Source organism: Microcaecilia unicolor, chromosome 7 (genome assembly GCF_901765095.1).
Source record: "Microcaecilia unicolor chromosome 7, aMicUni1.1, whole genome shotgun sequence".
In the NCBI taxonomy this organism is placed as follows: domain Eukaryota; kingdom Metazoa; phylum Chordata; class Amphibia; order Gymnophiona; family Siphonopidae; genus Microcaecilia; species Microcaecilia unicolor.
Window position 1 is genome coordinate 87,512,183 of NC_044037.1, and position 15,799 is coordinate 87,527,981.

A 15,799-nucleotide genomic window follows, 5' to 3' on the forward strand; every position below is an offset into this window, starting at 1 on the left:
GGTTGTTGCTACTAGTGATAACTTCCATGAGACAGTACTTTTGTACCAAGGGTATGGATGAACACACAATAACCCCCAAATTCTATAAACTAGTGCGCTCAACTTTACGCGTAGCCTGCAAAGTTGAACAAGAAAGTTATAGAATTAATTCAGTTGCGCACATACCTTAATATAATGATGAGCCGAAAATTGATGGTAACAAGCAACAGTTGGCACTAAGTAGTGTTATTTGGCAGTATGCTATAACGTGTTTGCAAAATTTATAGCTCGCAACTACATGGTTGGCATGGAGCATGGACTGAGTAAGGGGCATACCCAGGACTTTTGTATACATGTTATAGAATACATACTTTCCTCCTTTCTTCTTCATTTCTTGCCCTACATCCATAGGTAAAAGCTGGGTCCTCTGCGGACTTGATTGGTGGAGGTATAGAGTAGATCCAGCTTTTGCCTATTTTCTCCAGCCATGTGCAGTTTTTCTCCTCTTTTCCCTTTCCCTCATCTCCGTCAGTATGCATCTCCTTCCTCTTTCTTCCCTCCCCTCCATCCATATGCATCTTCTTTCTCTCTCTTCCCCATCCATGTCCAGCATTTCTCCAATCTCTCTTCCCCTCCATCCATGTTCATCTCACTTCATCTCTCTTCCATCCCTTTCATCCATGTCGAGCATTTCAACTCTTCCCTCTCCTCCATCCGTGTCCAGAATTTCTACTCTCCCCTAAATCCATGTGCATCTCCTCCTCTGTCTTCCCTTCCCTCCATTAATGTCCTGCATTTCTCCTCTCCCCATCCCCTCTATCCATGTGCATCTACTTCCTCTGTCTTCCCTCTCCTCCATCCATGTCCAGCATTTCTCCTCTCTTCTTTCCCCTCCATTCGTGTGCATCTCCTTCCTCTGTCTTTCCTTTCCTCCAACATTTCTCCTCTCTTCCCTGCCCTCCACTTGTTGTTCATAATTGTTACAAATGTTTTCTTTATACACAATTGAACACACTCCATCCATGTCCAGCATTTCTCCTCTCTCCCCTCCCCTCCATCCATGTCCAGCATTTCTCCTGCCCTCCCCTCCATCCATCCATGTCCAGCAACTCTCCTTTCTCCCCTGCCCTCCCCACCCATCCATGTCCAGCAATTCTCTGCCCTCCCCTTCCACTCCATGTCCAGCGACTCGCCCCAGCCCCCAACCCCAGCCCCACCTGTGCCCTCAGTTTTCCACAGCCCTCCTTTCCTTCCAGCCGCCCTGTGTTTTAAAAGTCACGGCAGCGAAAAAGCAGGCTCACCTCTAACCTTCCCTTCTCTCTCAGTGCGCACTGTGCCGCCTTTCTCTGATGCAATTTCCTGTTTCCAGTTTCCGCAAAGGCAGCACAGTGCACTCTGAGAGAGAAGGGAAAGCTAGAGGCGAGCCTGCTTTTTTGCTGCTGCTGCCGCTGCAACTTTTTAAACGCAGGGCAGCTGGAAGGAAAGCTGAGGATCGAATGGCAGGGAGTGGGAGGAAGCACCGCTGGGCCCCTGGAGGTGCGAGGCCCCGTGCGACCGCTCCTGTCACCCCTGCCTAAGACCGGCCCTGGTTATGCATCTAACCGTTAAATTTGAGTGCGAGCAGCCTGTGAGCTAGCATAAGTACTCACATCTGAAGTTAGGCACTTCAGTATGGACTTACACTAGTATTCTATAGCAGCAGTTCCACATGGAACAGCAATTATAGAATTGATGCTTAGTGCTCAAATGTTTGATGCCTAACTTTTGGCAGCCTTTCTTGAATTTACCCTTAAATGTGCACAGCCTATTGGTCCTTTGTGCAGTTCTTAAGACCCCAGGTGTTATGATAGAACTTACATCCATATGGTTAGCATAAAGCATAGTTACATCCTAGATGACCTCCAAGGTTATTCCAGTGCAACCATTGTGAAGACTGGACAACATAAAGTAGGTGAGTCCTGAACATTAACTGACTTTTGCACCTCTTTAGCATGGATGAATATATGGACAATGTCAAACAAAACCATTTCTCTAGGTTATTCTTGTCAGAGCTGGGCTAGTGCAGAGCTGTACCCTGTGTTACTTTAGGCTTCTTATCAGATTATGGTGCTCGGGGAATTGGAATTATAGGTGGAGTTATAGGTAGTGAGCATTGTGTGTTTTAGTTTATAATTCATTTGTCCTGGATTTGTCTAGGGATTTCTGGCTCCTGGTGAAATTGATCCTCTGAATCGAAGATTTTCTACTGTCCCAAAGCCTGATGTTGTAGTTCAAGGTTAGTGTGGCAATTTCATATATTCATATGTATTTATTGTTTTATGGTTTATTCCAGATTTGATATACTGCCATATCTGACGTGCAGGTCACAGTGGATTACAATGTATATATAACTGTGTATAGAAAGGAACTCCATATATGACAGGAAAGAATCAATGAAGCACAGCTTCAATCATACGAAATAAGTATGCAAGCTAAAGTAAAATAGATTTAAAAAATAAAATAAAACTAAATTCACAGACTAATTGCTGTTTCCAAGGCTTCCTGTTGAAAAAAATGTTTTTGTTTTTTAATTTGAACAACAACTCAGACCTTAGTGTGTTAGAAACATAGAAACATGGCGGCAGATAAGGGCCAAGTGGCCCATCCAGTCTGCCCATCGTCAGTAACCACTAACTCTTCCTTTCCTAAGAGATCCCACATGCCTGTCTCAGGCTTTCTTAAATTCTGACATAGTCCTCGTTTCCATGACCTCCACCAGGAAGCCATTCCACACATCCCCCACCCTTTCCATGAAAGAGTATTTTCTTAGATTCCTCCTAAGCCTATTTCCTCTTAACTTCATTGTATACCCCCTCATTCCAGAGTTTTCCTTCATTTGAAAAAGACTCGCCTGTTATATATTAATGTCACTGAGGTATTTTAAACGTCTCTATCATATCTTCTCTCTCCTGCTTCTCTTCCAGTGTATATGTGTTGAGGTTCCTAAGCCTGTCCCTATATGTTTTATGACCAAGATCGCTTACCTTGGACCAACTCCATCCTGTTTATATCCTTCAGTAGGTGCGGTCTCCAGAATTGCACACAGTACTCTAAATGGGGCCTCACCACAGACTTATATAAGAGCACTATCACCTCTTTTTTCCTGCTGGTCATACCTCTTCTTATGCAGCCAAACATCCTTTTGGCTTTGACTCGCTTTTTTTTACCTGTTTGGAGACCTTAAGGTCATCAGACACAATCACCCCCAAGTCCCACTCTTCTTTTCTTTAAGCACTTCACTCCGTATATTGTACTGTTCCTCTGAATTTTTGTATCCCAAGTGCATGACCCTGCATTTCTTAGCATGAAATCTTAGTGTCCAATTATCAGACCATTCCACAGTGGTGAATTCCACAATGCTGGGCCTAAGCAGAAAAAGCTGAGTGATGCATACTCTCCAATCAGGTTGTAGCTGGACAAGGAAAAAATAGATGATGTTCATAAAAGCTACGAATAGGGCGATTAGACATAACAGGAACAACTGCGTACGCAAGATATGCCAGACAGTCATATTGAAAAGTGTTGAATACCAAGCAAATTATTGTGGGAAAAATAAAATTGTAAGTGATTATTTTTGAATATATAATGGTGTAATATAATCATCCTTTGAAGCATAGCACAGAAAACGTAAGGCTACGTTTTGAAGGGTCTGAATCCGGTTTATAGTTTATATAGTTTTAATTCCTTATATTCCGCCTTTGTTCAAGGTGGAGTACAAAAACATATGTATAATTATAAAACATAACAATCAATACAAAACAACAGACAGTTCAATTTAAACACTACTCAAAAATTACAGATCGTATCATTCCAGTACAGAAGACACTCCCAGTCTTGCATCAGTCCCAAGGCACTGCATCAGCCATCTGAAAATCTTGTAAACAGTTTCTTGAAGAAAGCAGTGTCTCATTGTTTAAGCAACAAAGACAAGTGGTTTTAAATTCAATTGTGAAATACCAGCATATACAACATTATAGTAATCTAGTCTGTTAACATGCAGGCTTGTACTGCTCATAACTGGCGAAAGATGGCAAAGCCATTTTGACAAGACCAGAAATTTAAGGGACAAATGACAGTTTGTAATCTATTATAACCCCAAGATATCTAAAAGAATCCACAATAGTAATTTGTTAACCAAATAAAAGGGGCTTGATTGAAAGACTGTCTAGATGACCAGACCAGCAACATGCTACAGTTTTACCTGGGTTGAGAACAAGTCAATAAGTATGTATCCACAAAGCCACGTCATTCAGGCAGTGATATAGAGGAGAAAGATCAGGGATTGTGAGAGACATGTAGGGGCTCATTTTCAAAAAGAGAAAAATGTCTCAAAAATGGCATAAAGTAGCATTTGGATGTTTTTCTCTGAAAAATGTCCAAATCGCGGTTTTTGAAACTCCGATTTGAGACATTTTTCTCTGCAGTGTGTCCAAATCACAAGGGGGCATGTTGGGGGCGGGATTTGAGTGTTCCCAAAACTTGGATGTTTTTTTGCCTTAATAGAACAAAGCAAAAATGTCCAGGGCTAAAAGTTAGATGTTTTGGTCTAGACCTGTTTTAGTCATGCGAAAGTCACAAAAAGGTGCCCTAAATGATGAGATGACCACTGGAGGATTAAGGCATGATCCCCCCCTTACTCCCCCAGTAGTCACTGACCCCCCCCCCAAAAAAAAAAAAAAATATGAAAGAAACTGTACATACCAGCCTCTGACATCTTCAGATGTTATGGCCAGTTTTATTAGAGCAGCAATCAGGTCCCTGGAGTAGCCTAGTGGTCGGTGCAGTGGACTATAGAGAAGGGAACCCAGACTCGTATCCTACTGTAACTGATACATTTGTGGTGGAACATGCGAGTCCTCCAAAACCCACTATAAACCTACTGTACCTATATATAGGTGAAACCTGCAGCCATAAGGGCTATTGTAGTAGAGTACAGTTGAATACAGTATGTTTTTGGTGGGTTTATTGTGCAACCCAACATGTTTAGTTGACAGGTTGCTTCAGGGGTTAATATTACATGCATCAATCATACAAAATCTTTGCTGTTCCTTTCAAGATATAACCAGGTGGTTTCATTACCCAAACAATGATTATTATTCAGTGATACAAAATATTTGTTTCTGTCAAGAGATAAACCAGGTAATTTCATTATCCAATCAGTGGTGATAATTCTTTGTGGCAATCACAGTGACCTCTCACTAAATATGCAGTATGCTCTCTTTGCGGCATTTTAATGTTTGGGTTTTTTTTTTGCTATCAGAACTTTGTAACCAGCTACAAGATGTGACCTTTTTTTTGTACTGCTTTCCTACAGAATCTATGGATATCCATTGTACCAGTTTTTTTTCTATGCTTACTATAAACCATCTTTTCTGTAATCTGCTCTCCTGGGCTGCATCTATCAATAATTGCTAATCCTTACGTTTCAATTCACCTACTTTTATTCATTCAAGTATCCAGTTTTGATCAATGGATAGTTCCTGGAGTAACACTTTATTTCCCATTTTAGTTATGCATTTGCCACTTGTTTTTCCTCATTTGCTGATCTAATTCCTTGAAGATGTTTTTTTTTCTTTCTTCCTCCACAAATTCTTTTGCTTCCTTCTCTTTTGGTACCAGTAGATTCTCACTCATTTCTTCTACTTGTGGGAACACTTGTCCAAATTTAATGATGGAGATGAAATATGAAATTAAACATCCAGAATCCAACACTTTTTGCGTATTTGGATCTGATGATGTTGTTAAGTAAGTTATGATAGTAGTTTGATAGATATAATCTATCGGACCCATTTCTACTTCAGCTTGGGGAATGTATAGTCTTGGCATACACTGATTCTTATAAATGAATTTGTGGGCATGGAGCAGTTTGCTCAGTCATACATCCAGTTTTTCAAGCTCAAGAGGCTAGTCTACAATTCCAGTACTGTGTGAGAGAGCAGGAATTGCCAGCTGATTAATGTCTGTGAAGGAGTAGCCTAGTGGTTAGTGCAACAGACTTTGATCCTGGGGACCTGGTCACTTAACCCTCCATTGCCCCAGGTACAAAATAAGTACCTGTATATAAAAACTGCTTTGATTGTAACCACAGAAAGGCAGTATATCAAGTCCACATTCCCTTTCTTTATTCCGTGATGCTAATGCATTCTTCAATATCAGTTTTAGTCTCTTATAATATTCTCTACTGATCTTTTCTCTCGGTAATTTATGCTTGATTGCCACTCCTTCCTGTTAAGTTCCTTTATCTGGCTCATCAGTCAGAGGGATGTTTTCAGTTTTCTTCAAGGAAAGCACATTTGTCCAGACCAAAAGTCACTGCTTGGAAGTTGTTCCATTTCCACTAGTTGTTAGTCACTGGAACTGTAGAACTTCAGGTTATCTACAGACAGTAAGTGTTTGTTGCAATCTCTAGGAGTAAGGCTAAACTCCTATTTCTGTGTGGCATTAGTTTCCTCAGTGCAACCACTGTTACAAATTCAGTTTGTCAGCTAGTGTTTGGTTGTTTTTTTTTTTTTTTCAAGTGTTATCTAGTTGTTTGATTCACAATAGAAAAGTCCAGGCATTTGTTAGCTCTCCTCAAGTTTAATCCCCCCCCCCCCCCCCCCCCAAGAGTCTCTTCTTTTTATTCTTTCTCTGTTATTTTATTTATTTATTTATTGCATTTGTATCCCACATTCCCCCGCTTATTTGCAGGCTCAATGTGGCTTACATAGACCTGTTGACATTGTCATATCAGGATATTAGATAGTTAGTCATGTGTAGCGATCAAGGAAGGGAAGAGGGAGGAAGGAAGGGAGTGATTAGGATGGTTATAGAAGGTAGGTTTTCATAATTGAGTGGGTTGGTGAAGTGACTTAGTGAGGTTATCAGTTCTCATTGTAGGCCTTGTTGAAGAAGAATGTTTTCAGAGATTTTTGAAAGATAGATATTTCGTTGATTGCTTTCAAGTCTATGGGTAATGCATTCCATAACTGCGTACTCATTTACGAGAAGGTAGTGGCATGCATCAGTTTGTACTTCAGTCCTTTGCAGCTAGGGTAGTGCAGGTTGAGAAATTTGTGAGATGAGCTTGTGGCATTTCTGGGAGGTAGGTCCACGAGGTTTAGCATGTAGATTGGGGCGTCTGCATGAATGATTTTGTGTACAATCGTGCAGATCTTGAACGCAATCCGTTCCTTAAGTGGGAGCCAGTGAAGTTTTTCTCTTAGTGGTTTTGCACTTTCATATTTAGTTTTTCCAAATATGAGTCTGGCGGCCGTATTCTGGGCAGTTTGGAGTTTTTTGATTGTCTGTTCTTTGCACCCAGCGAACAGTGCATTGCAGTAGTCCAGATGACTTATTACCATTGACTGTACCAGGGTACGGAAGATGTGCCTCGGGAAGAAAGGTTTTACTCTTTTAAGTTTCCACATGGTGTAGAACATCTTTTTCGTTGTGTTTTTCACGTGGGTGTCAAGCGTGAGGTTACGATCAGTGGTGACTCCAAGAATTTTCAGGTTTTGTGAGACCAGGAGGGAACAGTATGGTGTGCTTATGGTGTTGAAGTTTTTTGTGTTATGTTATGAGGTGAGTACAAGACATTGTGTTTTTTCTGCATTAAGTTTTAGTCGGAATGCATCTGCCCAGGTGTGCATTATTTGGAGGCTTTGGTTTATTTCATTGATGATTTCATTTAGATCATGTTTGAATGGGTTGTAAATTGTGACGTCATCTGCATAAAAGTGGGGGTTGAGGTTTGATTGGCTAGTAGCTTGGCTAGAGGTATCATCATTAGGTTGAATAATGTTGGTGAGAGAGGGGATCCCTGGGGAACCCCACACTCGGGTATCCATGGTGGTGATCTGTCCATGTTCGTTGTTACTTGGTATGATCTTGTGGTCAGGAATCCTTTGAACCATTTGAGAACAGTGCCTCCTACTCCGAAGTGTTCTAGTATAAATGAGTTCATTGCGGACACTAGAACAGTTTCGGTGCTGTGATTCGTCCGAAATCCTGATTGGGACTCGTGCAGAATTGAGTGTTTATTTAGGTATTCAGTAAATTGTTTCGTCACTATGCCTTCCATGAGTTTGGTCATGAGTGGAATGGATGCTACTGGTCGATAGTTGGTTAGGTCCATTGTGCTTTTTTTAGCATCTTTCGGTAACGGAGTGAGTAGGATGTTTCCTTTATCTGTGGGAAAGAGTCCATTTTGAAGCCCTTTAATTTATGTGGTTCGTGAGGTCTGTTTTGAATTGTTTGGGTGCGAATCTTATTAGACTATTGGGGAAGATGTCTAATTTGCATGGCTCCCGACAGAGGAGTAGCTAGGACTCAGAGATGCAAAGGGAGCAGCCGCTACCCCAAATAGATTTTGAATGAAGTGGGCATTGGTGCCTATGTGGATTGGGCCTGCAGCCTTTCATTGGACCTATTTTACAAAAGGTCTGCTCCTGCTTCCAGCTCCCGAACTTAATGGCTCTTAGTGGGTACTTGCTGGGTATCTCTTTGGGACTCTAATTTAAGGGATTTTATTCTCATTGCTGTATGCTGAAATTTGATTTAATTTTGTAATTTCTGGTGCACTTACCTTAACAGTTAACAGCAACTGGCTGAATAGTAGATACAGATTCTTCTACTCAAATCTCTGTTTAATTTGAATATCGGTTAGGCTGTCTGGTCTTTATGTGTAGCAGTCAGTCATCAATTGCAGTTTTACAAGTTTTCCCTGTATGAACTTCGTAACATCAGTGTGTTTTGTTTTTTTTATAAAGAATTAAGGGGCCCTTTTACTAAGATGCGCTGAAAAATGGCCTGCACTAGTGTAGGCACATGTTTTGGATGCACGCAGGTCCATTTTTCAGCGCGCCTGTAAAAAAAAAAAAGACCCCCCCATTTTTTATGGGGGGGGGGGGGCCAAAATGGATGTTCAGCAAAATAAAAATGGATGCGCGTCCATTTTGGGTCTGAGACCTTTCCGCCACCCATTGACTTAGCGGTAAGGTCTCACATGTTAACCAGGCAGTAATAGTCAGTGCGCACTGCCGATTACCACCTGGTTAGCGCCGTGCCGTGCATTAGAAAATAAAAAATATTTTCTGACACATGTATTGGACATGCGTAAAAAATGGAATTACCGGCCGGGCCACGCGGTAGCCGGGCGATAGTTCCAAATTGACATACATTTGATGCTCGTACGTGCCTATCCAGCTTATGTTCGAAAGAGAAAAAAAGCCTATAGTGCGACCTAAATCGGGAGATAGACGTTTGTCTCGCAAAGGCGCCCAAATCGGTTTAATCGAAAGCCGATTTTGGGTGTTTCCAACTGCACTCCGTCGCGGAAACGAATATAGTTGATGGAGGCGTGGTGGAGGCGGAACTGGGGCGTGGTTATCAGCTGAGGAGAGATGGGCGTCTTTAGCTGATAATCGGAAAAAAAGGCGCTTTTACCGCGATTTTGGGTCACTTTTTTTGGACCCTTTTTTTTCACGTACAAGTCCCAAAAAAGTGCTCCAACTGCCCAGATGACCACTGGAAGGAATCGGGGATGACCTCCCCGGACTCCCCCAGTGGTCACTAACCCCCTCCCACCAAAAAAACCCCACTTAAAAAAATTTTTTTCCAGCCTGTATGCCAGCCTCAAATGCCGTACCCACCTCCATGACAGCAGAATGTGTTCGATCCTGTCACAGCCTTTCCCTGGGTCAGATGTGGCTCTCGGGTGCAATACAGGGTCACATCAGCATTGCATTGTGGTGGGTGTAGGGTATTGGGCTTCGTGATTTCATTAGCTTGTGTTACAGTCTCACGATGTTGGTAGTTGGTAGGCTCTGACCCAGTAGGCAGGGGGAAAAGCACCATGGGAGAAGAGCCCTGTTGTGTTTCCTGTTGTAGGCCATGCGGTAGTGGCCATTTTTGTAAGCCAGTTTTAGTTCCCTTTCCTGTGTTAGCCATGTTAGACAACTTAGTTCTTCCCTTGAATGTGGCTGAAAGAGGGCATTGTACAGCATTCTGCCAGCTCTGACCTACTGCTCATCTCAGTACCAGGGAGACTCGTTGCCAGTGGGGCACAACCTCTGATCTGCAGTTAACTGTGAGTAAACGTGGTTATTCCAATAAAGGACGTTTTCAGAGAGATTAATCTTCAGGTGTCAACTGGTGTGCCAATGTTATATTAGCAGCAACCAGTCCTAGAGGCCTGCGTGTATGCAGGTCCCTGGAGCACTTTTAGTGGGTACCGCAGTGCACTTCAGCCAGGTGGCCCCAGGCCCATCCCCCCCCCCCACCTGTAACACTTGTGCTGGTAAATGGGAGGCCTCCAAAACCCACTGTACCCACATGTAGGTGCCCCCTTCACCCCTAAGAGCTATGGTAGTGTTGTACATTTGTGGGTAGTGGGTTTTGGGGGAGGGGGGTTGGGTGTTCAGCACCCGTGGTAAGGGAGCAATGCATGTGGGAGCTTTTTCTGAAGTCCACCGCACTGACCTAGGGTGCCCAGTTGGTGTCCTGACATATCAGGGGGGGCAGTGTACTACCAATCCTGGCCCCTCCCACGACCAAATGGCTCGGATTAGGACTTTTTGAGCTGGGAGTTTTTAGTTTCCATTATCGCTAAAAAAAACAAACGCCCAGCTCAAAAACGTCCATTTTTTTGAAAATACGGTTCGGCCCGCCCCTTCACGGACCCGTTCTCGGAGATAAACGCCCATGGAGATAGGCATTTCCGTTCGATTATGCCCCTCCACGTGGCTTAGTAAAGGGGCCCCTTACTTTTTATCTTCTTCAGCCAGCTGGCTGGCAAACTTACTTTTTTTTCAATAACCAGTATTACTCTTAAAAAAAAAAAATCTTCTGAACTGAATTGTCCAACTATGCATTGAGCTGTCCCAGTCTGCTCTTATTTTTAAGGTAAAGGCCGTTGTGTTTTTTCACTCTGTTTGCATTTCCTATCTGGTCAAAGCTGTACAATTCACCTGTTGGCTGTGTTCTACCAAATTAAATGGGTGCACTCTACTTCATCATCAGTTACTCATCTGGCTTACCAGATTCTGCATGGTAGCACTATTTTTCAGTTACGGAAATAATGCAGCCGAAGAAGCTTGGTAGCCAATGATGATTTGGAACTGGCTTAATTGCCCAATTGGAGATTTTCCATTCAGCTGTGGTTTGCTTTCATATGTAGTGCACCAACTACCTGGGCTGTTAAGTGGCACTAACCACCTGGACTACTCAGTGGTCTCAACCACGGGTATTGCACACTAACTGCACCCACCTGTGTTGAATGCTTACTGTACCCATTCATGTTGCAGGGTGGCAGCATCTAACTCTGTTGCACGGGATGCAGCCTTCTAGCACATTGCAGCAGGCCACCTGGGTTGCCATGGCAGCTGCCTGTATGACACTACCTGCCACAACTGGCTATATGGCACTAGCTGCCAGTGGCATAGCCAGACAGCCAATTTTGGGTGGGCATGAGCCCAAAGTGGGTGGATACAAAGTTTTCTCATCCCCGCCCTGTCCCCATCTCAAAATATACATACATTAGCTAATGAGGATCTCCAAGCTCTGTCAACTGAAGTTGGCCAGAACTCCCTTTTACCAAGCTTGGCAGGCAGCAGCAATGTCCCTAAGCCACTGATGCCAGCACCCCACACATGCTTAGCTGTCAATGGCTCAAGGATGCTGTCGCCGACTGCACAGCTTGGTAGAAGGGAGTTCTGGTTGTCTTTTGGAGGAGTTCCTCAGCTGGGGATGCTTGGGGATCCAGCTATATAGCAAGAGTGAGGACCGGTGTTAGGCATGCTACAGCTCAGATCAGAAAATAAAGGAGGGCGCCCTTTCCCTCTGATTTCCCCACCTGCTATTACTGTCACACTGACAGACCCTCACCAAATACAGAACAAGGAATCACAAACTTAGAAATAAAATAATTTAGACAACATTTGAACTGGAAACCCCAAGAGGTTAAACTTAGCATGTACTGCAACACTGTAGAAATAAAAAGGGAAATGCATTTCCTTTTCTACTGAACACAGTACAAAGACATTTGCTATGCGCATTTCCTAAAGCTAACATATTCCTTTTAAAGCATTCTTCATAGGGCATTTTAACTGCCAAACATTTGTCTGTTCTTTTAATTTTTGTAGATCTCTTCTCGCTGTCCACTCAATCCAGAGAGTGGTGTCATTAAAAGGCAAACTTTTCCTTCTAACCCTTCAGAAATGTCGCTCACAAATATGTTGAATTGATCAACCCTAGTACCGATCTCTGAGGCAATCCATTACTTACATTCCTATCTCCATTTACCACCACCCTCTGCCATCTGTCAGTCAACCATTTCCAAATCCAGTTCACCACTTTGTCCTAACTTTAGCCCACTGAGTTTATTTGATTTATGAGCCTCCTATGAAGGACTGTGTCAAAGATCTTACTGAAATCCAAGTAAAGAACCTTAGCCGATGGTGGGAGGCAGGGATGGTGGTTGGGAGGTGGGGATAGTGCTGGGCAGACTTATACGATCTTGCCAGAGCCGGTGGTGGGAGGCGGGGCGGGGATAGTGCTGGGCAGACTTATACGGTCTGTGCCCTGAAAAAGACAGGTACAAATCAGGTATACACAAAAAATGGCACATGTGAGTTTATCTTGTTGGAAGATAAACCAAAACAGACTAAAAACAAGGGAGTAAGAGCGCCAGAAAAGTTTAATAGGGTCCTATTAAACTTTTCTGGCGCTCTTACTCCCTTGTTTTTGGTCTGTTTTGGTTTATCTTCCGCCTTTTTTGTGTTTTGTTCTGTTTTCACGGGAGATTTGGATTTCTTTTTTGTGTGCTAGTTTATCTTGTTGGGCAGACTGGATGGACCGTGCAGGTCTTTTTCTGCCGTCATCTACTATGTTACTATGTGTGTATCTATAGCACTTCTTTAGTAACACTATCAGATACCAGAGTCTGATATATAATTAATAAATAAATATGGGAATATGGTTCCTAGCTTGTCATTTATTGAATTCATATTTCTGAATGCTTGATACCAGCTAATTTTTACCACTTTTGACACTGCTTTTTGTTTCACAGTTTCTATTTTAGCAGAAACTGATGAAATCAAGGCCATTCTGAAGAAGCATGGAATAGAAGTAGAAACTGTTGCAGATGTTTACCCTATTCGGGTGCAGCCAGCACGAATTCTCAGCCACATTTATGCCAGGTTGGGTGAGTATCCTTGTGGAAGTCAGTAGCTTTTACTAAGTTGTCACTGTCTGACTCAGGGAAATACAGCTTAAAAGATACATGACTCTACTACTATTACTACTATTTAGCATTTCTATAGCGCTACAAGGCATACGCAGCGCTGCACAAACATAGAAGAAAGACAGTCCCTGCTCAAAGAGCTTACAATCTAATAGACAAAAAATAAATAAAGTAAGCAAATCAAATCAATTAATGTGAACGGGAAGGAAGAGAGGAGGGTAGGTGGAGGCGAGTGCTTACAATTGGTTACGAGTCAAAAGCAATGTTAAAGAGGTGGGCTTTCAGTCTAGATTTAAAGGTGGCCAAGGATGGGGCAAGACGTAGGGGCTCAGGAAGTTACTAGAGTGATCAGAACTTCTGGGGCCTAACCATCCTAGAGTACCTCATTGTCAACAGAGGAGTAGCCTAGTGGTTAGTGCAGTGGACTTTGATCCTGGGGAACTGAGTTCAATTCCCACTGCAGCTCCTTGTGACTCTGGGCAAGTCACTTAACCCTCCATTGCCCTTGGTACAAAATAAGTACCTGAATATATGTAAACCACTTTGAATGTAGTTGCAAAAACCTCAGAAAGGTGGTGTATCAAGTTCCACTTCCCTTTCCCTTACATTTTTAAAGTACAATATAAAAGGAGCAGTGAGAATGAATAGGTTATCAAGTTGTGTGAAGATGAGTTTTAGATGGCTACTGGCTCTATTGTAGAAAACATTGAGAATTACTCATAACGCTAGAAAAATTGAATCTGCAAGGTTGTCAATCTGCTGCTTAGTAATTGGTTGGCAAAACTCGTTGCTCACCTTTATTCCTTTGAGGGCAATTTTAAAACGTTCTGTGAGCCTGCAAGCTGATTTTCAGAGGGAAATGCATTGCAGAGTTTTATTTTGAAGACCAGCCAGCATACACAAAGGGTGCACGTGTTCTTTGCAACTATATAGGAGCAGATCCAAAATGCTTGCGGGAAAGTACACATGGAGATTTGAAATCCTGCAATGTTTGCATGTAGTTTCACACTTGAGACTTATCCCCACTCCATTTTTTTTCCTTTTGTGGGTAAAAATATGTATTCACAAAACATAAAACTCTTATCCCCACTGAGGGATGGGTAATAATGAAAACATGTTTTTAAGCATGTAAGCAAACATTTACCCTTGTGAAAAACTTTGATTATTCTTCTTTGTGCTGCAAATAACTCCACCCTATCTTGGAGGAGATGCATCCTAAATTTGTATAGGTCATCTAGGTCAGGAAAAGGGCCGTTTAGTGGGGCCATTCAAAATATGTATTTTACTAAAGGCTGTCTTGAACACAGAGCCTTTTGTTATATCTATCTATTTAGCTCTCTGTCTAGATCTGTCTAAATAGATAATTACAGGAAAAATACGTATATTTAGTGGTTTGCACAGTGGTAGCTGCCATTTTGCAAAAAATATGTACAAAATAAAGAATGGCTTTATGCGAGGCTTTGTACATGTAAATGCCTGATTTTACAAGGCTGTTTGTCTAGAGGAGCTAATTAAAGATCTGAGCTTCAAAACTCAAACGTTTTGCATTTTTTGAAGTGTGTTTTTAATCTCCAGAGAGGTAAACATAATTCCCCCATCAAGCTCTCCTCCAAAGCCCCAATCCAAACAAGAATTAGCTGACAGTTAAGCATGACTCATAGTAGATGTAAATGCTGGTGATGAAATTTGTCCAGGTATATGGGTACTGTCATTGTAAAGTACAGAATACACACATACTTTCAAGGACTGCCCATACCACACCTACTACTACTACTATTAAACATTTCTATAGCGCTACTAGACTTACGCAGCACTGTACAAATTAAAATGAAAAGACAGTCCCTGCTCAACAGAGCTTACAATCTAAATTGGACAGACGAACAGACAGCTAGGGGTGGGGAAATTGCAGTGGTAGGGGTGATAAGTGAGGGTGTTGAGTAAAAGAGTCATGGTTAGGAGTCGAAAGCAGTAGCAAAGAGGTAGGCTTTAAGCCTAGACTTGAAGACAGCCAGAGACTGAGCTTGAAGTACTGGCTCAGGGAGTCTATTCCAGGCATAGGGAGCTGCGAGATAGAAGGAACGGAGCCGGGAGTTAGCAGTGGGGGAGAAGGGGGACGACAGGAGACATTTACCAAGCGAACAGAGTTCACGGGGAGGAGTGTAGGGAGAGATGAGAGCGGAAAGGTACTGAGGAGCTGCAGAGTGGATGCACTTGTAGGTCAAAAGGAGAAGTTTGAACCGTATGCGGAAGCGGATAGGGAGCCAGTGAAGCGACTTGAGGAGAGGGCTAACGAGAGTATAGCGACTCTGGCGGAATATAAGACGCGCAGCAGAGTTTTGGACAGATTGAAGAGGAGATAGATGGCTGAGCGGGAGACCAGCGAGAAGCAAATTGCAGTAGTCTAGGCGAGAGGTGATAAGGGTGTGGGTAAGGGTTTTGGTAGCGTCCTCGGAGAGGAAAGGGCGAATTTTGTTAATATTATAGAGAAAGAAACGACAGGTTTTGGCAATCTGCTGAATATGAGCAGAGAAGGAGAGAGCGGAGTCAAAGATGACTCCA

At 42.7% G+C, this 15,799-nt stretch overlaps 1 protein-coding gene across 1 annotated transcript in view; it reads left to right on the forward strand.

Moving 5' to 3' along the window:
- PHKA1 (phosphorylase kinase regulatory subunit alpha 1) overlaps window positions 1-15,799 on the forward strand; it is a 434,625-nt gene that overhangs the window by 156,752 nt on the left and 262,074 nt on the right. The window contains 2 exon segments of the mRNA XM_030210224.1: window positions 2,176-2,254; window positions 13,067-13,201. Coding sequence (XP_030066084.1) covers window positions 2,176-2,254; window positions 13,067-13,201 — 214 coding nt within the window.